Consider the following 24,476-nt stretch of genomic DNA (forward strand, 5'->3'; position numbering starts at 1 on the left):
CCAACTTCTCATCCTAAGATGGAGACATTTTTAGAAATGTCCTTTATAAAACCTGCAGGCCAGTCTTGAAGCATTTGATTTTAGAAGTTGCATGGGAAGTCTAGGATCTCAGTCTGACAAGAAGACTCAGAAAGTAAGAGGCGTTGGTGCTCAAGCTCAATGAGCTGAGTGTGACCCCAGACTTGTGGTAAAAGGGGAGAAATGACCCCTGAAAGCTGTTCTTTCACCTCCTCATGCACACGTCCCCACATATATACACATGAGAATAGTAGAGTCAGCTAAAACATTTTAAAGGAAAGTCTAGGACCTTCATTCATTGTCAGCACAACTATAATTGCAATATTTACATATTAATAATTGTATATTGTAACTATAAAATTAGCTGGTATTTATGGATAGTGTTCTGTGAGATAAATACTTTAATATGCAAAGCCTTATTTATTCTCTTGTCAGTGGGCTGGTTTCTGATAATTATTCTGGTCCTCATTTGAAACCAGAGACACTGAAGTCCCTGAGTGCAGAAGGGCTCCTTAGCTTGTGGGCCACAGCTGGTTGGCAAAACCTCACAATAGATTTTCAAGGTCATCCTCTACACCTCGTACAACAACATCCTTCCACCTTCCCTATTTTTGAGACATGCTATTCTGCATTCTTTCATTCTCTCTCTCTCTCTCTCTCTCTCTCTCTCTCTCTCTCTCTCTCTCTGTGTGTGTGTGTGTGTGTGTGTGTGTGTGTGTGTGTGTGTGTGTGTGTGTGTGGTATGCATGCATGCATTTGTCACAAGGTGGTGTGTACATGTGCATGTAGAGGCCAGATTGACACTGGATACCTTCCCTCAGTCATTCTTCACCTTATTGTTTAAGTCAGGGTTTCTCACTGAATCTGAAGCTTACTAATTCTGATAGAAAACAAGCCCTAAGGATATTTCTGTTTGTACTTCCCCCATCCTGGGATTACAGGGCATTGCTCCCAGCTTCTTTTGCATAGATGTTTAGGATTAAACTTGGGTCCTCATGCTTGCCCAATAAGCACTTTAGGGATTGAGTCAATTCTTCAGTGAATTTTTGGTGAGTATCTACCATGTGTTCAGGTACAGTTTTTAAGTGCTTAACTCTAGCAACAGATAGGAATAATGGAGCTGTTTGCTTTACATGACCTTTTACAAAAATTTTCTCCAACATGTTTATCCCTCTTGATTACAGTAGTCATTCAGAGCCCAATGCCAGGTCTTCAAAATGTCAGCACAATTCTTTACATCATTGCCAAATTAACATGCATACATTTATTGATTTGTTTATTATTTATTTCTCTGTGTGAGTACTCATGTGTAGGGGGGGGATGATGTGGACTCCAGAAGAGGGTGTTATATACCTCAGAACTGGAGTTGCAACAATTTTTAAGACAGAAGGGTTGTGAAATGGGTGCCAGGATCCAAACTCATGATTTTCCAGCAATTGCACTTAACTGCTGAACCATCTCTGTGGCCCTCTTAATATTCATGTAAAAAATCATTTATGTAATTGAATAGATTCAGACACCTGAGCAGGAAATGTCTTTTTAAAAACATTAGGAAATTCTAATCAGTTGAATGGTCTCTTAATTGAGAATTGCCAAACATGGTAACTTGTTTTGAATGAATTATAGCATAACTCAAAATTCTTAACCAAAAAAAAAAGCTATTTGGGGCATAACTCAGTTTTTCTTGGGTGACTCATTATTTCTCCCAATCTTCTAGTGGCTCCAAGTGAATTCTTTTAAACAGTTGTTGTTAACTGGAACCCCAAAACAAACTTTACCAACTGAGCTTTCTTGTTATGAAAATTTCCATTCACTGGGCCAAGAAAGGCTAGTGGGGCCACCTGAGATTTTGAGAATAACCTACAGCATCAGGGTTCTTATTTCAAATCTCTGGGAATGACTAACAGAAGAACACAATGGATGAATTTCATCTAACACTAATAGCTGGATCTGAAAGAAACACCCACGACATGGGATTAATAATAAGATGTGTCACCACCATCTTGTGACAATGATTCTTTTAGAATAGTTTTCATCCCTCTATTGAGCATCTCTCAACGCCTTAAATCACCTTTTCAAGATCATTTGAAATGTTTTAAATAGAGACTATTAATAAATGAATACCTGTACTTCTTTAAATCATGATTAAGAGGTTCCAATAACTATCTATCAGTAGTTTTAATGACATAGATAATGGGGAAGAATAACTCAAAGGTGACTTAAGGACAATGAAAGTTATATAAGAGAAATGAAATCTTGGGATGAAAAGTTAAAAGAGAACTCTTTAACTCTACTGCCTACATTGGGGATGAAATTCCCAACAGGACTGCGAAGTCTGTGCAAAGCATCAATACAATAACACACTGCTGAAAAGGCTACACAAACCAAGGAACAGTAAAACTGTTTTGCTATAGAAAATGCAGGCCAAGTGGGAGGATCCAGTGAGCATATCCCACAGGGTTAAGCTGCAGCCATCTAACTGGTGTGTGATTCAATGCCTTACCCCCATCTATGCCCTTCTCAGTGAGTAGATGTCAGTTTTGCTTTCATTTTTATATTATGATAATTAAGGATCACTTCTGCCAACAAAAGGATTTTATTTCATTCATTGTTCTATGAATACTTTGGACATAGTAGAGACTTGACAAATGTTTTATTGAACAATAAACAAATTGTCTAAAATGCTTATCCAAAAGATTTGTTGTTATGAATGGCATATTCTTTTCTTACTAAACTGGTGCATACATAGTGATAACAGTAGTTGGAGAATGCCCTATTGCAAGTTTTCCAGAGATGGGATCATACTGTATTTTTTTTCTTTGCTTTAACAAAATAACTTGAGCTGGGTACTTCAAAAAGAAAGCTTGTTTATCTTCATTTTAGGGACTCTTATCTGTGGCAAATAATACAAACCATCATAGCAGGAATGTGCTGTGTATGCAAGCAGGTTAGATCCTGCCATACTGGGAGAGGCCAGTTTTGTTATCTATAATAACCTTCTCTCCACAACTCACCAGAGTTCCATGAAGACCACCTAAAGGCTTGGGATGTAGGTAGAGTACTCGCCTTGAATATATAAAGCCCTGTGGAGACAAAGGTGGAGGCAAGAAGATCAAAACCATCCCTGGATAAACAGAAAGTTTGAGGCCAGTGTGGAAGAGAGAGAGAGAGAGAGAGAGAGAGAGAGAGAGAGGGGGGGGGGAAGGAAAAAAGAAAGAAAGAAAGAAAGAAAGAAAGAAAGAAAGAAAGAAAGAAAGAAAGAAAAAGAAAGAAAGAGAAGCCAGCCTAATGCTTTTCAAGAGTAGTGTCTTTAGTGGCCTAACAATCTCCCAATAAGACCTGTCCCTTAAATGTCTCATCACCCAAAACTGCTACACTCAGACCAAGCATCCAACATATTAACTCCTGGAGAGTACACCATACCTAAGCCCTATCCAACAACGTAAAACCATATTCACACCATAGTAAGTATCTTCAGGGAGAAATCAGTATCCAATGGTGTAAGGACTACATGGACTACATGGGATATACTCTATTCTGCCTTCAAATCATTTGTATTTTTTATATAAAAAAACAGTGTTTAGGATACACCACAGAAGTCAGTCATGGTGGCACATACCTGCAAGCTTAGCACTTGGGCGGCTGAGGTCTTGAGTTTAAGACCATATGGGGCTACACAATGTGTTCCAGACCAGCCTGGACTCAACAGCAAAACACTATCTCCAAAAAATGAACAAATTTATGGAGAATATATTTTGGTAAAAGTAAAATGTCTCCTTTTAAAAGAACATAGATAATTAAAGAGTGCACCTGAAACATTCTCTATCTGTAAGTCTTGTTTTTCAAACTTCATTTTTAGAGCACCATTTAGAGCATATTTTTGTTACATAAACAATCTTTTCTGATTTTGATTTAATCAGTACATATTTACCTTACTGTATACTTGAAAAATCCATTTACTGATACTGAATTTACAAAGACACATAAATAATAATCGATACATAATAATTTACTAGATTTAAAGAAAGGTGATAGATAAATAGTGATATAAATAAACATAAGGGAAGCCATGACAGAGGCAAGTGTGTGAATTAGGTTGAAACTCTTGAGATTAATGAGTGCTTATCTACAAATATGTATTGCAACATGGGCATGCCTAGTCCCTCACACAAGCCAGAAGAAGACACTGGATCCCCTGGAGCTAGAGTTACAGAGTTGTGAGCTGCCATGTCAGGGCTGGGAACCAGACCCCAGTCCTCTGCAAGAGCAGTGTATACTCTTAGTCACTCAACCATCTCTCTGGCCCATGAGTTGAAACTCCTAACAAAAGTTTTATGGGGCTACAAGGAGGCTCAGTGGTTAAAAGCCCTGGCTACTTATCTAGGTGACCTCTTCTGGTCTCTATGAGGCATCAGGCATGCACATGGTACACAAACATGCATGCAGACCAAAGAACCAAATACATAAAACTAAAGATAAATAAATCTCTTTTAAAAATGGTTTTTGCCTGGACCTGTGAAGCTCAGGACCAATTGGTGTTCCCCCAGGATCTCCAGATGGTTCAGACAGGAGTTTGTTACTACAACCTTTTAGCATCTAGGTTTTATCCAGCACAATAATAGTTTTTCACTTTCTCAGACCCAATGTCTCCTTTTTATCATGAACATTTTATAAAGTCTCCTTTACTATCTTTTAAGGAAACCAGTAGCCTAATTACTCACCTAAATTCAAAGAAAATCAGCATAAAACTTTAACTGTACTATAAAGAAAGAATACAAAAAAAAGCTAAATATGTAGGTGCTTAAGCAAAACCATGGTGAAGGAGGCATGCCTTGCCCCTACATGCAGCATCCCTGGGAATGTGGAAGCCCTTAAGCAGAGCAATGTGTGTTCCATGATGGAAACCCAGTTAAAGATCATAGTGGTCTTGCCATGGTCATTTCCTAAACTGCAGAGCAAGGCCTGGAAAAAGCTACACCCCGTGACCCCCTGCTAAAACTACCCTGCCTTATTCTGCACAGGGGTTGCATTCCTGGAAAAGGATAGTGCTAGGCTGAAGAAAACAAAAACCTCCCACTTATTATAAAACAGAGGCTCACAGTCAGGCATCCTTCCACCAAATTCCATTCTGACCCTTTCCATCATTTTGACAACCAAAAATGCTATCCAACACCCCAAAAATGCCTCCCCAGGAGTAATACCTCCTACACTGAACTCATAAATCCCAATATCACTTGGGTTTATTTGTGTCTTAAAGTATTCATTACTATCTATCGTGTGATGAAGCCACTTTGTCATTTTTATTTATCTTTGATAGCTTTTGAGTTTGAAGTATCTTTAAGCAGTTTCTAAAATTATTGCACTATTCTGTTTCATTATCATTGTTATAGAAGTTTTGTTGTTATGACATCATTAAGTTTCTCTTTTGACTTAAGGTTGGTAAAGAGAAAGTATTCTTAAAGTAAATATGTTGAATGAATCTGAAATGCATTATAACTAGACATCAGGAACTGACAATGACATACATTTCTGGGGCCACATATTTTGATGGCACAGCTTTGAAAATCACATTCCTGGAAAAACACTCGTTTTTGACCAAGTCACACTGAGGAATTTGCAACTGCAACATCCATAGCTATGCACAAGAAAGAGAAAGAATTCATGAAAATTTCCCAAGGTAAAGGACATTGAACTTAACTATACTTCTGACCTTTGCTCCCTATTGTGATGCCTCTGACACTTTGAAGAACAAACAGATCTGAATGGCCTCCAAGTAACACAGGCCTTAGTCTTCATTCTCCAGTAGTGTGAAACCTGTCAACCCCATGAGGTCATCAAAAGGGCAGACTGCCACTTGTCACAACTGAAAGGGTGTTCTCTGGGGTGCTGAAAAGCTGGGTGGGGCTTGCTTTTAGGGCCTGACATTTGGATAAACTGGTTTCAACTCATTTGGAAAGTCTGCTTAGTGTGTGTGTGTGTGTGTGTGTGTGTGTGTGTGTGTGAGTGTGTGGGTGTGTGGGGGGGTGTGCGCGCGTGCATGTCTGGTATGTATGTATGTATGTATGTATGTATGTATGTATGTATGTATATATGTGTATGTGGGAACACTTAGTCCCAGCACTGTTTCCAATGTCCTTTGTGTCTTTTTCCATCACCTATACTCAAATCAAGGCTCATCTGGCTCCTTCCCAGAAGGATTCTGCATTCTTCTCCTGCGTGAATCTCATATTCTCCTCTATGTCTTCTCTTACTGTTTCACAAAATCACAAACTCCTTGCCTACCAAGAAAGGCTCTTCCAAAGAGCACATGGAGTAGCAAACAGATCAAAATGAACCAAATGTATCATTACACTCCAGAGAGTGGAACACTCATTAGACTCGTATTCATATATTTGTAGGTAGTTTGTGCTAAAACCTCCCTTACTCATTGCAATGAAAGTAGGGGTGGAGAAGAGTCAATTCTACCATGTTCCTCTAGAAGAGGAGAAGCCAGAAACACTCTGAACTTCCTGTGTACTCAAGGGCTTCTGTCCTGAACAGAGTGAGTGTTCAGGGGGTATTTGTAGAAGAAGCCTTTCCACACAGCTGAGAACAGTCAACTCACACCTCAAGAGTTTCCATTGCACTCCTTGAGAACTACCAAAGACTATTGGAGGTTATTGGTAACCATCCTGATTAGGAAATTACTTAAATACTGTAAAAACATAAATGTTTAGACAACCTATAAAAAGCATACCTGCTAGAGGGAAAGGGAAGAGAAAGATGAACAGGACCATGGGCCATGGAAACATCAGGTGGTATCCTATTTGGTTATAATTTAAGAGATTTGGGGGCTTCAAAATGGTTAAAGTGGGAGGCCATGTACATCCTGACAGAGTTTTGTTTTAAGCAGCCTGCTTGCCCCAGCTTGTCCCTCTCTCTCCAACAGCTGTTCTGCTCTCCATACACAGCCACTATGTTTGTCTTGTCCAAAGCTGCAGGCACTAACCAATGTCTGACTCTCTTTGGGTAACAACATAATAATCAAATCACATTAAGTCAGTGTCCGTAAGACATGTGTTTTCAATTTGAAAACCCACAAGTGGTTTATTATTTATTTCCTAATATTACATTTGTGCATTTAGTGAAATAGGAAAGTTACATGCATAGAATCACTTCCAGTTTTTGCCACGGAGTTATTTCTCTGGCTGTTTTCTAGCTATTTTGGTGGTTGTCTCTCACAATTGGCATTATAATGTCCCTCATTCTGACCATTCCTGTTCAATGATACCAATTTTAGTTTTCAACCTTTGAATCTTTGTTAATTTTTAAACACTCATGCTTGAGTTAAGCTGATGTTTTTATTGGTTTTGTTTTCAATGTTTTTATGTAACAGTATATGGGATTTGCCCTCTTAATTTTTTAAGTGTACATAATAGGGTTTTAACTATAAGTTCAATATTGTACAGCAGGTCTCTAGAATTTTTCATCTTGTGTAGCAGAACTCGAAGCCCACTGCACAGTAATTTTCCATTTACACTGTCTCACCACCCCCACCCACCCTCAACAGCTACTATTCCATAATTTGCTTGTGCATTTTATTGCATTTCCACACTCTTTTTTATTTATTCTTCTCTCATACCTTGCATCCCAAGGGCAGAAGTCTAAAGTCCCCTGAGTCCTGATGTATCACTGTGCCCAGAGAAAACAGGATCTTGTGCCACACTGCCACATCTATCCAAGTCCTTGCCCACTTCCTATAAAGTGTGGGATATAATGAACACAGCCTCACCTCATGCTCAAACTGACCCACGTTCAAATCCCTGCTCTGCTACTTATCCACTATGAAGCCTGGGATGAATGACTAACCTTTTCCAAAACTGTCTATAAAATGCAGTTATTAGTGCCAGCTTTGCAATCTTCTTTGATAAAAATGTAAGGCACCTTCCTAGTGCTCAGGGTTTCTGAGCTCCATCATCCCTGGCCCCAAGTATATTTGTGTTGTACTCAGACTGGTGCAATGGGAAGCTGATTGTGCCTGGTCTAGATTAATACATCTGTTGTATCTTTAATATTAGGTCTGTTTCTCATGCTGGTAGGTAGACTCAGAAGCAGTCACAGAAAAATGAGTGTTTCTTCTCTATGATTCAGTTCAGTGTGAGGATATTATCATGTTCATATCATGATAGGACTTTGTTCCTTACCCGTGTATAAAATGAAGAGCTATGTGGTCACAAAGGTGTCACTATTATCCATTTGGAACCATGGTTCACTGAGGGCCAATCTCAAGGTACAAGTAGCCACCTGGAGTTCTCTACTGTTATAAGGATAGTTATCTACGTGCAAATATTGAAATTCAGCCACATGCATGTTTAACTCTGAAGATTCACTCAAATGAAATAGAATTAAAGAAACCTTTGAAATCTACAAAGGAAAAGGAGCTGGTTTATATAAAAGAAAATCATGATGTTATATGAGTTTTAAGAGATAAAATTCCCATCCAGGCTACTACTCATGGGTAAAGAAAGTCCAGTATTGATCTACAATCATTTAAAGAAATGCACTTATAGCCACATCAAAATATCCACCAGATTCAGAAAAGAAGTAAGGTTTGAGTTCTTCTGCCCAAGGATTCACCTCTGTCATGTGTTATATTAGATAGATGAGACTTACTTAGTTTTCACAATTCATTCAATCTAACCCCTACATTGTAGCCAGCAAATATATGCTATGTAAGTTAGAAAAAGAAAAAGATCTCCGTCAATAATCACCTGATGCCTTCGTTCCTTCTTTTTCTAATTTCTTCAATGTGTATTTGTGTGTGTGTGTGTGTGTGTGTGTGTGTGTGTGTGTGTGTGTGTGTGTGTGTGTGTGTTTATGTGTTTTGTCTCATGGCAAAGAGCATGTGTAGAGGCCAGAGGACAACTTGTGATAGTTAAGTTGTCTCCTTTCAATGTGTGGGTTCCAGAGATTGAACTCAGGTTGTCAGACTTGGCAAGAAGTGCTTTTATCCACTGGGACATTTCAATTTGGGTTTTTAAATTTTTGTTTTTATGGGTTTCGGTAGTGTTGGTGTTGGTGGCGGTGTTGATGGTGGTGGTAGTGATGGTGGTGGCGGCAGCAGCAGCAGCGGTTATAGTGTGTGCATGGAATAAAGACTTTTTAAACCAGGCTCCACATAGTGCTATCTCCAGGGTCTCTCAAAGGAGTTGAACATTTGCCCACCAAGCTAAGCTAACTCACTACAGTACTAACTGGGAAATTTGAGGACTCACAAAGACAACTTAATTATATGACCAGAGATCAGGAGGCAAGACTTGAAGTGGTCTGGTCAAGGGTGGATGGCTGTTGAGACACTGTTCAAGCAGAAAAACATGAGGAACAGCACCAGCAGAACAAAGAGCAGAAGACCTGCTTGTCTGCAGGGGACTGTAGTGTGGACAGCCATGAGCGCCAAAGTAAGTAATAGCAACTGAATAAAGTAGACATTAGGGAGCCATTGGAGGATTTGGAGCGGAGGGCTGACATGGTAGGAGTTGTGCTAAGAAATAAATCTGTCAGTGGGAGGTGACATGAATTGGAGAGAACGACCAGAGGCAGGGGGTCAGTTGAGTGTTCTGGGATGGGGGCATGAAGTTACAGACAGAGTGAAGACGGGGGCACAGAGGTGCCTTTAGGCACATGTTTGGGATTTTTGTAGTGAAACTTAGAGCACAGATGCATATCCCCAGATGAAACACCGTGCTTATTTAAAATACATGAGAATGAGAGAGTTAATGCAGCAGTGTTTAGCCTCAGGGGATGCAGAATCCACTGAAAGTTTGGTACCTCAATTTACTTACCACAAACCATCGCCCTCAAAACTCTCTGGATTTGCTAAACATTTCAAACTCCGAAGCAGAGAGTTCTGGAAAACCACACTGTGCCTGGCATGGATTTCTTCCTTGGGACAGAGGAAATTTGATCTACTTCCTACAAATTCATTTCACTTTCATTCAAACTGAGATTTTGGAAAAAAAAAAAAGGAAAAGAAAAGAAAAAAACCTTCATTTTGCCCAAAGTAGTCTTAAGAGCTTACTTTTGAAGATATTTTCCCTCCTTACAAAAAAGGAACCAATAATTTTCCAGCCATTCCTGACCCCGGAAGTTGGAGATTCATACTACGATGGTTATGATGGATTTTTATGGTAGGCCAAAATAATGAACTAAAAACAGTACTGACTTGTGCGGCTGAGGAAGACCCAGCATCAACCCCTCTTCAGTACTTTCCTTCCACAAGCGCAGCAGGTGTGGATGCTGTCAAGCTGAGAGGAAGTCCCACAGCCCTGTGACTCAAATCAGCCATCACTGTCAGGGATATAAAAGAAAAATAGCAACTGAATAAGAACTAAATGTGAAAAAGTTAGATCCATAGAAACAATTTACCCTGTCTTGTGGAAGACTCTGCTCTCCGTCCTCCTCCTCCTCCACCTCCTCCTCCTCCTCCTCTTTTTCCTCCTCCCACTCCATGGCTGTGGGGAAAAAAAAGCTCTTCTCTAGTGACAGCCATCAAGACATCGTGAGTGGATTTTGTACACAGAAGAGATAATGTCACAGGGCTTGAATGCATTCTATTCAAGATTGAGTTGGGGGAACTTAAAAATAGCATCTTAGATCATTTAAACGCAAATCTCTTCCTAACTTCAAATTTAAAGTGATGGTATGTCTTATTTTGGTTTGGCATTCTATTTTTTTCTCCTTTCTTCTCCCCCAACCCGGTGTGTGTGTGTGTGTTATCATTGCTGTTAATGTTTTGTGTCTTCACCTCTTTGCTCTTTAATAGTCACAAACAAGTCTCCTTACTCTTTTGTTAAAATCTGAGCCCTTCAAATGTTCTTGGTGCGAATAAATTTACTAAATTTTGTATTTTAAAATTGCTCAAGATCTCAAAAGCCATTGGTGATGACTTTGTCCTAAGAATATGTCAGCCTATGTGAGAAAATTCTCCACATTTGATCTTACAGGCCAAATGATATATCTGCTTGTCATTTGTCTCTACCCACCATTTTCTGGCTCTCAAATGCAGGAAAAAATAAACAAATCTAATCATTTGTGACCACTGATGTCTCCTGAGAGGCTGGGGGGAATAGAAATGTCATATTTTATTTTTAAAGGTTTATTTAGCAGCTTATTTTTTATGAATGACTGGAAACTTTAATGTCTGGAGATGTTAAACTTTGGAAGGAGAGACTTGAATGCGGCAATCATTGCATCCAAAACCAAATCGTGAGGCTGACTTTGAGCACATGAAAACGACCACTGTGATTACTAATTTGCAATGAGGAGGTGTCTCATCCCGAGATGACATCTTTAGTTCCTCATCAAAGAGGAGTCCGAAGGATAATTCCTGGAAACCCATCATTGCTATTTTCTGCACACGATCGTTTAGATTTTTCCTTTTCTTAGTATTATTATTATTATTTGGTTTCTTGAGATAGGATTTCTCTGTGTAGTCCTGATTGTCCTGGAACTCACTGTGTAGACCAGGCTGGCCTTGCACTCACAGAGATCCTCCTGCCTCTGCCTCCCAAGTTCTGGGATTAAAGGTGTGCCACTACCACCTGGCTCCCTTTTTATCTTTTAGTATAGCCTATTTAAAAAATTATTTCTACAGGGCTACTACATCTTTTTTTGTAATTTTTTATTAGTTCAAATTAGGAACAAGCTTGCTTCACATGGCAATTCCTCCTCCCTCTCCCTCCCCTCCCCCAACCCTTTCCCTAACCTCCCACCTGCCCCCCACCCCATCCACCCTCCACTCCCCAGGCTGGGTAGGGCTCTCGACAGGGGCTCCCCAAAGTCCACCACATCATCCTGGGCCGGGCCTAGGCCCTCCCTCATGTTTCCAGGCTGAGAGTTCATCGCTTCACGTGGGATGGGCTCTCAAAGTCCCTTCTTACCCCAGGGAAAATACTAATCCACCACCAAGGGGCCCCTAGAGTGCAGAGGCCTCCTAATTGATATCCATGTTCAGGGGTCTGGATCAGTCCCGTGCTGGCCTCCCAGACAGCAGTCTGGGGTCAATGTGCTTCCCTTGTTCAGGCCAGCTGTGTCTGTGGGTTTCACCAGCCTGGTACCGACCCCTTTGATCTTCATTCCTCCCTCTCTGCAACTAGGTTCCAGAGTTCAGTTCAGTGTGTATCTGTGGGTGTTAGGGCAACTACATCTTAACCTAGGGCATTTTGATCCTCAAACCTTGTGTATGATGTCAAGAAAATTGCTATTCTGCACACCCCCCACTGATCCTCCAGCTTTGCAGGAGCCCTAGAACAAGAGAGAAAGACTCACTGTAAACCTGCACCTTTTGCTTCAGAGCATGAAATGTCAAAGAAATCAACCCATCTCATTTATGTTAAAGTTGCATTTTGAAAATTGGAATTTGATCCTGATTTCTCCAGCATTCAGCGTTCTTGAGCTTAGACTATGCCAGATGTAGGAGAAAAGTGATTGGGGCCCATCACTTTGTACTCATACCTACAACTTGCAGGATGGTGTGACAATTCAAAGAAAACTAACAAGAACCTGTTCTCCAGACCTTAAGATGAATAAGAAGAAAAAAAACAGATTTATGAATAAGAGTGAACTTTGGACCTCATGAACTCAAGTGAGCATAGAGCAGGGGTCAGTTAAGGCAATGGTCAGGGGAGGGAAACACAGGGGCTGGCCATACTGTTTTGAAGAGCATTGGGAAAATTATTTCAAAATTGAACCTAATTATTTTTTATCATCTTCTTTTTTAAAATTGGCTTATTGGAATGGTAAGATGGTTCAGTGGGTAAAGGAACTTGCCACCAAGCCTAACAACCTGAGTTCAATCCCTAGGACCCATAAGGTAGAAGGAGTCTACAAGTTGGCCCTTAACTTCACATGTGTGCATGTGTACAAAATAAATATAATCAATTAGCTTATTATAAAGAGAGCATTGGTGGTGCTATTTCACTAAACTAATGTTTAGTTAATGTTTCCAAATTAAATAAACCATTAATATTATTTTTACTAATTTGTAATTTTGTATTACTGGGATATACTGATATTCTAACACATGAACACAATGGAATGACTTTAGTTTACATTAGCCTATTATCTGTTTTATAAAGGTCTGGAAAGGAGAAGTTCAAAGGACCCCCAACATAAAGAAATGACAAAAAGAGGGGAATGCTAGCACACATTTGACAACTTTAACATATGTAAGATTTTACACTAGACACCAGGAGGTACAGAATTTCATCATATGGCTGCTGACCCTGGATGATCAGTCATCTACATCCATAACTCTTTATGGTATATGACATAGTAAAAATCCCATTAAGGGAAGAATAAGGGAAGAATAAGAATAAAGAAGGCTATGAATGCCACTGGTTCAGCAAGGAGTTCCATGGTAATGGTTATTGCAATAATAAGAGGGCTTTTTAGTTCATTATTGAGGAGGCTTGGTCTGTTGAACCCGGTATCAGGTTCAGGTAGTTGGATGCTCATGGCTGCTTGTATCCAGCTCACTTAACTGAAGTTTTCATCCTCAGTATCACTTGAGCATCTGCACCAGCTATTAACCAGCCAGGTAGGCATACAGCAGACATCCATAATGTGGGAGTTCTCAGAGCATTGACGGTTATATAAATTTAAGTTCTCTCACTGACCAGCCCCTACACAGAGACGCTGCCGTGGAGAGGTACTCAGAAAATGAAGAAGAAATTCTAAAGTATTTGCAATTAAGCCAATCCCAACTTGGGAAATTGTCAAATTACTGTATTGGCAGAGCCAAAACAAATTTCATAACCCTAAAATTAGCATTAAAGCCATGCAAAAAAAAAGTGTTAATACATTCATCCTTGTAGTATTCATAAAGGATTGAGTGAACAGAAGACAAATTCCACACTTGGGGCCAATGCTTGCATAGATTAGGCAATGGAATATTCCAGAACCTCTTAGTATGACTGTTGCAACTGAGCAGATGAGGACCATGGCACAATAAAATTCAAACAGAAATGTGCCATTGAATAACTATCCTTATTACATAAACTTCTTAAGCAGGCCTAGTATTTCATTACTAGGAACATTGCTATGATTCCCCAGATTTTTCTAAGCTGAATTTAGCGGTGCCATGTAAGACTTAGCTACATTTAAATTGCTGTCCATAATACACATAACTCCATTCCTAATTATCAAAATAAATGCTAGCTATTTACTCCAAGCCGTTTTGGAAACAAAGGTGTCAGAACATATTCAATAATTGACTAACACATTTCAGTGTTGTTCAGTTCCTAAAGCAGCTTCCAGTGCAATATGGGGATTTCTTTTGGAGCCATTTTTTAAATGAAATTCTTTTTAGTTTTTATGGATAGTTTTTCATTATCTCACATAACACAGAATGGATTTAAATCAAATTATTTTCTGCAACTATGGATGCTCTCTTCCTCTGTAGAGAGCTACTTTGAGGGTTATTTTCTTCCACTTGGCATCATGTGTGCCCTCCAGAAAATTAAAGCAGGGTGTGTCGATTCACACCTGTAATCCCAATATGAGTTCCAAGATAACCTGGACTACAGTGTGAGACTCTGTCTCAAAAAAAAAAAAAAAAGCAAGATAGAAAGAAAATAAAGTGCTGTTATTTTCATTACTATTTAGCCTCATTGTTGACTCACTTCCTGCTTAACTTGGTCATCTATGTAGAGGTTGTAAAGGGCACAAAATGGCACAGTTGTTGATATTTTAGAAAATATTGGTCACCAATTGATACTGCAACTTGTCAGATGTCTATAGAGCCATCTCAAGACATCTGAAAGTGCATACACAAAGAATACACATCATGCTAACCACTGTATTTCTCACTCTTGTGCAGTAAAACTCTCAAGGGGGTTGTCCATCTTGACATTGTTTTTTGGATTTCTCTCTCTGTGTTTTCTCTCAAAGAAGTAGGTGTGTGTGTGTGTGTGTGTGTGTGTGTGTGTGTGTATGTGTGTGTGTGTGTACACACATGTGTTCGTACTAGTGTGTGTGTTGATCTGGAGGTCAAACCTGGAGTCTTGTGTGTATCGCAACTCCACCCTTTAAAGTTTTTTCTTATTTAATTTAAAAGCAAATTTTATTTTATAATTAAAACACAATTATGATCTTCAGGTCCTGATTACCATCCTGTAGTCATTTTAATGTATTTCTTTGGAATGGTTGGGTTTTTTTTAAATTATGGCAATAGGTATATAGCATAAAATTCACACTATTAACCACTTTTTAACTGTACAGTTAGGTCTTATTAAATTCATTTAGATTGTTGAACAATGCCTAGAATATTTTCATCTTGCATAACTGAAACTTAGTCCGCTTTGAACAGCAGGATTTATCTTTAAGAATAAGAATTATTAAGCATTTTTTCATGATAGAGGGAGAAGCTGTACAATGAGAGAGGTTGAGGGCGTAGAAAAAGTGAAATTTCCAGCATCCTAAAAGCTTAGGAAAGAGACCATCTCATCATTAGAAGAGAGATAAATAAATACTTCCATTCCATCATCTCTCGAGTGGTTTTTATTTCCTGCTTTGTATTACAAAGAAAAAGGCCACAGCAAAATTTGTATTCATAATTTTTCAGAAACTGCATTTTTAAAAACTCCTCAGGTCTTTATTTTCTAGACAGAACAAATATCTATGAATCTTTTCTACATAGAACAAGTATCTGTGAATCTTTTATCTCATGACTTTGTGCTGTTCCCCCTGTCCTTTGTCCTCTACATAGTGCCCCCCCTTCTATTTCCATGCCATATATTTTAATGTAGAGCTTAATATGGTAGAAAACATGCAATGTTTACCCTGTTTAACATGGTGATCTTGTTTCATTCACTTTTCTACAAATGACATAATTCATTGGTTTTACAGCTGACTAAAACTCCATTGCATACATAGCATATTTTAAACATCTGATTGTAAAATAATTTCAAATGTGTGGAAAATCTTCAAGAATAGAACAAACCAGACACTCTTTCCAGAAGCACCAACCATCATATTTTTGCAGTATTTGCTTTACTGCAGTGTTTTTTTTAATGAGGAATTGTACACATCATACCCTTTGTCCAAATACTACAACAAGAAGCAAGTGAATTCTCTTACAGAATTCCATTATCAAATTCAAGAAATTCACAAAAACAGTGCTATCCACACATGCACATTTCCATATTCAAATTTCACATTATCTTAGTCTTGTGGTTTATGGATCACCCCCCTCCCAATTCAGAACCACCTGTTGTATTTAGTTCAGTATCTCTAGTGTCCATTATTGTGAAATAGGTCCTAACATTGTTAACATTTGTGACACTGAGATTCACCCTAATGCTTCTGTGTGTTGAATTCACTACCCATTTTGAGCAGGAGTGTTGCATCCCTGCTGCTGTGTCTTAGTACAATATGTAAGGAGGCACAAGGCGCCGGTTTCTCCATCTAATACAGTGTTGAATACTTAGTCAAGATGGTGCCTCTTTTACATTCAGCCACAAAAAAAAGCTGTCCGTTTTCCATTTTCTCTGCCCAATTCATAAGCAGAACGATGCTGTGGTGTTATGCAATTACCTGATGCACTTTAAATTTTCCTTAATCATTGTAATATCCATTAAGGATTCTGGCCAATTCAGTTATTACTGTGATGGCTGCAAAATGGCAATTTTCCCACTCTATTATTTCTTCTCCATTTATTGGTTGGCATGCTCTGCAAAGAGCTTCCCCTTACCTTAATCACTTGCCTGCTTCACTGTAAGTTCATTGATTTTTTTTCAGTTGGAGATTTAAAATTTTAGTCTTCCATCATAAAGCCTCCTGTTAATATAGTGTGTGTGTGTGTGTGTGTGTGTGTGTGTGTGTGTGCCTGCGCGTGCGCTGGTTAGAACACATCTTACAAAGTTTATTTTCTCCTTCCACCATGTGGGTCATGGAGATCCAACTAGGTCATCATACTGGGCAGTAATCACCACTGAGCCATCTCACCAATCCATCTTTTTAAATTTTCAAACAATACCATTGTATTTCAAATTCTCATTTCCAACGCAATGTGTCACTGTTCAGGTGGACATTTTCTGTCCTGTTCCAACAACTGGTCCTCCCCCCACCCCCGTGCTAGATGTATCTATTGCTAAAAGCTGTTGTTTGTGCATACAATAAAATGTGTGTTTTCCAAGAGTACAGTTCAGAGTCGGCATTAGATACTTAGTGTGTCACATTGTGTTTCTTCAGAAGGCTCCCCGGGAATGATTTACCCTGCTTTCCACCTGCTCCTTCTTCGCCTCCTGTAACTCTACTCCTCTCTGTACCATCCTGAAGATGCAGTGGGATCACTCCACACTTCAAGCTTGGGTCGTTTTCTCATCAGTGTTTACATTCACTCCCTGGGCAGTGTCATCCAAGAGTACAGTTCAGAGTCGGCATTAGATACTTAGTGTGTCACATTGTGTTTCTTCAGAAGGCTCCCCGGGAATGATTTACCCTGCTTTCCACCTGCTCCTTCTTCGCCTCCTGTAACTCTACTCCTCTCTGTACCATCCTGAAGATGCAGTGGGATCACTCCACACTTCAAGCTTGGGTCGTTTTCTCATCAGTGTTTACATTCACTCCCTGGGCAGTGTCATCTGACTCTCATCCTGTTATCTCTAACCCAGTTTTCTTCCTCAAGTTCTGTACTTTCCATCCTCTTATTTTGACTAAGCATCTTCACCTGAGTCTCTAACAAACATCCAAACTAAATAAAACAGGTCCACTGTAGACCCAATCCACTGTAGACATGGTCTACTGTAGCCTTCCCTATCTCAAGCAATGGCAGGCCATTCTCCCAGTCATCCAGGCAAAAACTTGGATATAACTTATATCTTCGAAGGTCCACCACCATTTCTGTGCCCTACCCTGCCACCACTGTGTCTCAGCAGCCATGGCTCCTGTCTGAACTATTTCAATAACCTCTTGCAACATCTTTCCAGGCTGACCTCTGTTCCAAGAGTTCAATCTTCATTCTACCCTTTCTCTCCTCTTCACACTGATCCTTCTTTTCTTTGCACATTCCAGCATCCTAAACATGTTCCCACTCCTGATAGTTGTTTGGTTCAGTTTCTATATCTGGAATGTTCATCCCAAGGTATTTACTCAGCTAATTCCCTCATCACTTCTATTGGGTCAAGTTGTATCTTCTCACTAGTCCAGTGCTGACTACTACTAACACAGTCTCTAATCCCATGTTCTCTGCTTCCCCCACCTACCATCCCCATTACATTTACCTTTGCATTTTATTATTTCTTTGCTTCTGTGTTACACATTGCCGGTCTCCCTCTGCCATGTCCATTCTAAGAGGGCAGAGATCTTGTTTTTGCTCAATGAAATGTCTAAAGCAGTGAATGTCCCATTAAAAGTATTCAAGATTGTTTGTTTCTTTAGTAAATTAGTGAGCAGCTTCACTTTATGTTATACTGTGACAAATGCAAGGAAATGAGAAGCTATCTGCAAAATGGAGTCCACAAATAGCATCCTTAATATTGATATAGCCCAACCATAACTTCAGCCAGTCTCTACTTATCTCCGTGTGCACATTTGCCTCGTTCTATGGGTGAAATCTAGATTTGTTATAAATACAAGTGATTTTAATCAGGCAGTGTTTTCAGGACAGAGCAGATTTTGATGGTCCTGAATTATGCCTTTCCATGCTTCATACAGCCAAGTAATGAGTTACAGATGTTTGTCATTCACTGCTCGGTGTTTCCCCTGGCTTTCTTTTTCTCATTAGTGGTGCTTTTGAGTTCCACAGGGGAGATGGGGTAATGGGAGAAGATATGGCAGAAAAACAAATTACTTTATCCATCAGCTATATATTTTCCTAATAGACTCTAAAATTGCCTCGATATCTAAACTTCACTGAAGACACCTCGTGTGACTCAATTGTTTCAACTGAGATAAGACATATCTTGATAGACATTCAGATATGGTACCTGGCACATTTCTGTGCAGTTGCCATGATGTCAGCATCAAGTTTTGAAGGGTACACATGACATGAGCATGAAAGTGTCTCTATCACCAAGATGGGTCATGTATGACTACCAGTGCAAGAGAGCACACAATTAGGAAGTGTGCATCCTCTTTGCTTTTTGGAAACATGGTTAGTTAGGTTCTTTTTGTTTTTTTCTGTTTGATTTTTTTGGGACAGGGTTTCCCTCTGTATCTTTGGCTGTCCTGGGACTCACACCGTATACCAGGCTGGCCTCAAACTCACAGAGATCCACCTGCCTCTTTCCCAAGGGCTGGGATTTAAGTTATGAGCCACCACACCCAACCTGGTGGTTAGTTTTACGATGATTTTGTTTCATTAATTTGTCAATGATATGACTAAGACAACAGGAAATATTTTTCGCACAGCCTTCTAACGTCTGAAAAGAACATAAGAAATTAACCAACCAAAAAGTAAAGTTTTTAATTCATACAGTTAATGTCATCCAAAATTATCTAAGAAAAGCATATGTAAAATATATGGCTAACACAAAGTCACTTGTGGTGATCCCAGAACTCTAGAACTTCAGCAGAAAGGTCATGATGTTGAGGTCATCCTGGGCTATATACAAGACCTTGTCAAAAGAAAATAGAGCAAGAGAGACAGCGGAGAGAAAGGGCAGGAAGCCCCTTATTTATTTGTTTGGTTTTTTCATTTGTTAGAAGAATTTCAAAGATGAAGTTAATAGACCATATTCAATTCAATTTAGCCCTTAAAGTGTCTTTTGAATGTCTCTCCTTTTTAATATATCATACTTTACACAGAGAAAATGACACCTCTTTTAAACTCATGAAATTCCCCATGTTGTTAATTTCCACAGATACAACACACTCAGGGGAAATTGGCACCAAGAAAAAGGTGAAAAGACTGTTAAGTTTCCAAAGATACTTCCATGCATCTAGGCTTCTCCGTGGGATTATACCACAGGCCCCCCTCCACCTGCTGGATGAAGACTATCTTGGACAAGCAAGGGTAAGCCAGTTACCAGCAGCAGGCAGTGTCCCAAGAACCTGTGACCCAGCTAAGGGCACCTGGGTCTGAGCACTACTCTGCCTCTAAGGGGCTATTTGACTCTGGGTTTGGCATTTAACACATCTGTACTTGCTTTCTTAAACACAAAATGAAATTAATAGAACCAGGTACCTCATAGAGGTAACTAAATACTTTTCTAGATATAACATGCTGCTGTTGTAGTTGTGGGGTGGGGGTGGGATGCTGGGGATTAAACCCAGGGCTCATGCAAGCTAAGTAAGTACATGCCACACCACTGAGCTACACACCCAGTCCTGAGGTAAAGCATGTCCCCATGCTTACCATACTCATGCCAAACACACATTAGCTATTTTCACTTTTATAAATGTGCAGAACATATTTTTACAGTGCTAAACGAGGTAAGGTCTTGGCCGGAAAGATTACTGCTTAGGGTGTAACTAAATTTTTAAATCCATTAAAATTGTCTTATACAATGGCAACTGAAAATCCCTCTAGTAATTATCAACTCTTAACTCTACATTGGCTCTTAATGCAGCATATTAGCCTATTCTTGTTTTTAAGTCATTCAAAAAGCTTGTAATAATAAATTATTTTCACTTTACATTGATCTGATAAGACAGAATTCAATGTGAGATGGTTTTAAAACAGTTTTCAAGTTATGTCTTATTGCTAAGCCTACATTGCCAAAGGAATTTAAATTCTGGGGGTAAACTGTCACCATTAAACAGATGTCAAAAGTAGTATTTTGTAGCATACATGGTAAATAGTCTCTCCATACAATGATATATTACTACATATATGCCACTAAAAAATGAACAATAAAACATGCCAGAAGAACTATCTCCCAATATCCTATCTATAAAAAGATAGACATTAACGAGACCTTACAGCAACAAAAGAGTAAAATTGAATGAACCGTTGGTTGTTTGATTAGTTGGTTGTTAGTTGGTAGTTAGTTGATTAGTTGGTTGATAGTTGGTTGGCTGATTACTTGGTTATTATTTGGTGGTTGATTGATTAGTTGGTTGATAGTGTGGTTAGTCGGTTAGTTATTTGGTGGTTGGTTAGTTTGTTGGTTGATTAGTTGGTGGTTGGTAGGTTGATTGGTTGGTAGTTGATGGTGGGTTGATTAGCTGGTAGGTTGGTTGGTTGGTAGTTGGCTGATTAATTAGTTGGTAGTTAGTGGTTGGTTGGTATTCATGTGTGGTCATTAGATGATTGGTCGGTAAGTAATGGTTAATGGGTAGTTGACTAGGTGGTGGATAGTTGGCTGATTTATTGAAAGGAGATCAATTAAAAGTTCTTCTAGTGCTGGGTGTTGGTGGTACACGCCTTTAATCCCAGCACTCGGGAGGCAGAGGCAGGCGGAACTCTGTAAGTTCGAGGCCAGCCTGGTCTACAGAGCGAGTGCCAGGATAGGCTCCAAAGCTACACAGAAAAACCCTGTCTCAAAAAAAAAAAAATGTTCTTCTGACACTGCAGTGTCAGTGTCAGAGCACTCATGATGGGTTCTCTTCTCAAGGAACCACATTTTTTAAAGGCGATGTTGAAATAAATAAAAAATAATAGACCAGCATTCTGGCTGTCAGAAAATAAAGCCTGGATCTGCATTTCATGTTGTATGATTTGGGTAAAGGTTCACCACAAGCAGATAATCATCCCTTTGTTTCTTTAATAAATTTTGAGGGCTAAGCATGTTATACAAGGCACTGGATTTTTCACAGGCCACAGAAGCACTCAGGGGCAGAGAGGATCATAAGTTAGTCCTTGCATTAGTGGCTATGCCTTCAAACAGAGATGGTGAAGTTGTAGGAACAATGGTACATGAAGAATCAAACATTGCACACTTTATGTCACATTTCATTCTAGACATGGCTTACTTTTTAATAAAAAAAAAAGTCTGCCTTACAGAGTAGGTCTTTAAATTATCTGGTATGTTCAGTGACTATCCAATTTCCTATATAATCTTCCTATGTTAATCTTACATGCAGTTCACATTGAGCAAAACAATGTGCTCAGCAATGGTTTTCATTTCATTTTTAAAATTTTTTATTCTAAGAACTGGGACTACAGCTCAGTGGTAAAGTGCTTGTCTGACATGAACAAGACCCTGGGTTTAACTCCAAACACACAAATACAAACAGCAAAAAGGGAAAAAAATCAGAAAAAATTGTTGCAAAGCTTCTCCCTACAGTGCCCCCTTCACAGAGCCCCCTTAACAAACACCTACACCCATGCTCACTGTGAACAAGCACTGTGACAGGCACTTGAGGTACATAGCACTACCTCTCTCCACCCCCACAAAAAAAAAATCCTTGATGTAGATGGTATCAGCCACATTTTTCAGATAAAGGTTGGAGAAGTTAAGGTCCAAAAGCCAGGAAGAAAAAGGGCTGACATTAGACCAGGTAGTTTAACCTGAGAGCTTGTAACTTGAACTGTCACTAGTGAATGGAGTAGAATCTGGTTTGCCCCAAATCCATTGTACATAGAGTAGCATGCTACTGTTAAAAAGAACTGTTTAAATTGCTGTGTCTGGAAGTAGATGTTTGAGTCTCAATTGCTTCATCTGGGCATTGTTACTTTCTTTGTTGTTCTTTTCAGCATATGCTCTCCAAAGTTGGAATGTGGGACTTTGACATTTTCTTGTTTGATCGCTTGACAAATGGTAAGTTACCTCCCGGAGTGGATTCATTTCATGAGAAACAAATTGTATTTTTAGACAAACTACTTTTTCCTTCTTTTCCCACTCTCATAAATCTATAGTCAGTCAAGACAGACCAGGGAGGGGAAAATTAATTCAGATGAAGAATGAGGACTGAATTTGACCTTAGCGTGTTAGGACGGTTTCCTTCTGACCTGTGATCCCAAAAGAATTAGGAAACCACTGATTGCATTCCTTCCTCTCAGATGCTGTAGCCATGTCCAAATGTAGAGAGTTCATTGCTAGTCAATGGCAAGTGAACACACAAAAGCACACCTGACTAGTCCTGACCCTTACAGACAAGGTGCTTATGCAGCTTCTTAAGCAAACTGAGTCTGCCCGTTGTAGGCATTGCTCAAATAAGTTTGGCATTGTCAGGAGGAAGCAAATGCTAGGGAAAGAATGTAAAAGCTGAGGCTGTAGCTGAAAATTAAGCACTCCCATTGACTCTTCTTTTCACATTTTTATGTCTGTAAAAGCTTTGCCTAGGAAAATAATAAAATCTCTTTTCCTCTCGATGTTAAACAAATGTAGATAAGCTTAGGCCAGGGAAAGGTATCACTCAATGCTAATGTTGAACTGACCCATCATCTGTCATATTTGTGCATTAGTCATTGCCCATGTTTTATCAATGTTGACTTGGCAAGCAATGTGCTGTAAGAGAGACATAGTGTAAGATTATGGCATGGATTTTTACTCTACGGAAAGCTAACTAAAATGCATAAGATATGTGTGGAATCCCAGAGTCCACAATGTTTCGTTGATCTTGTTTGGATCACCTAGAAATGGGTACTGATAAATATAATTAACTGTGAATAAGAGAACTTTTTCAGTGGTGTTTGAAAGAAAGTATAATCCTGTCACAGAAATGTGAAACGAAGCCATCAAAAGATTTTGTTTATCTCAGTTCATTAGCAGGCTGCTGACCTACCACAACAGTTCAAAAGGAAACCTCAAAGAACCACACACACATGCAATGCAGTAAGATACACTGAAATAAACTAATAAGCAGCTGTGGAATGCTACCAGACTAGCTTCAGCTGTAAGTCTATAGACAAGGATCATTTACAATGTTATCTGCTGTCTCTAACTTGGAGAGTTCTAAAATACCTCCAAGACAATGAAATGTGTAGAGATGCATTGAATCAGGTACCCTAAAAGAACATTCTTTGGCAATACTCAGAATGCACTGAAGACACTGAGGCAGCTTCTTGATCCATTGCAAAGTCTTAAATAAGCTCTGTTAATACTTTTTAAAATTATCAAAAAAAAAATACTTGTCAGCCAGGCATGTTGACATGCAGGAGGCTGAGGCTACTAGACATGATTTTGAGGCTGGCCTGAACTATATATAGTGAGACCCTATCTCAATGACAAATAAATTAACTAGTTAATTAAATTCAAAATAATTATTCTTGGATAGGTAATAGTTCCTGAATATTAATGTTATTGTAGCTTTAATTTTGCAGCTCTTCTGGCTTGGATTGTGAAATATCTCAAAAGTCAGTCTTCTTTTACATAAGTCTCATAGGAAGAATAGGCTACTATTGAGGAGTGCAGTGATTTAAATATCCCTATAATGTAAAAGTCAATTGGAAATGACTTAAAGCTTATTTCAAGCAGCGATGTGATTTTAAAATTACACACACACACACACACACACACACACACACACACACACACACACACTCAATACTTCAATAGACAAATTTCTTCACTTAATATTTTCTTTCCTGTTGC

General features: G+C 39.2%; 1 protein-coding gene across 1 annotated transcript in view; it reads left to right on the forward strand.

Annotated features, from left to right (window-relative positions):
* Positions 1–24,476, forward strand: part of Pde7b (phosphodiesterase 7B) — a 142,792-nt gene that overhangs the window by 84,940 nt on the left and 33,376 nt on the right. Inside the window, exons 3-4 of the mRNA XM_027401919.2 lie at positions 19,860–20,011; positions 22,637–22,700. Coding sequence (XP_027257720.1) covers positions 19,860–20,011; positions 22,637–22,700 — 216 coding nt within the window. The remainder of the gene's footprint in view (positions 1–19,859; positions 20,012–22,636; positions 22,701–24,476) is intronic.

The sequence above is a fragment of the Cricetulus griseus genome, chromosome 2, assembly GCF_003668045.3.
Source record: "Cricetulus griseus strain 17A/GY chromosome 2, alternate assembly CriGri-PICRH-1.0, whole genome shotgun sequence".
In the NCBI taxonomy this organism is placed as follows: Eukaryota; Metazoa; Chordata; class Mammalia; order Rodentia; family Cricetidae; genus Cricetulus; species Cricetulus griseus.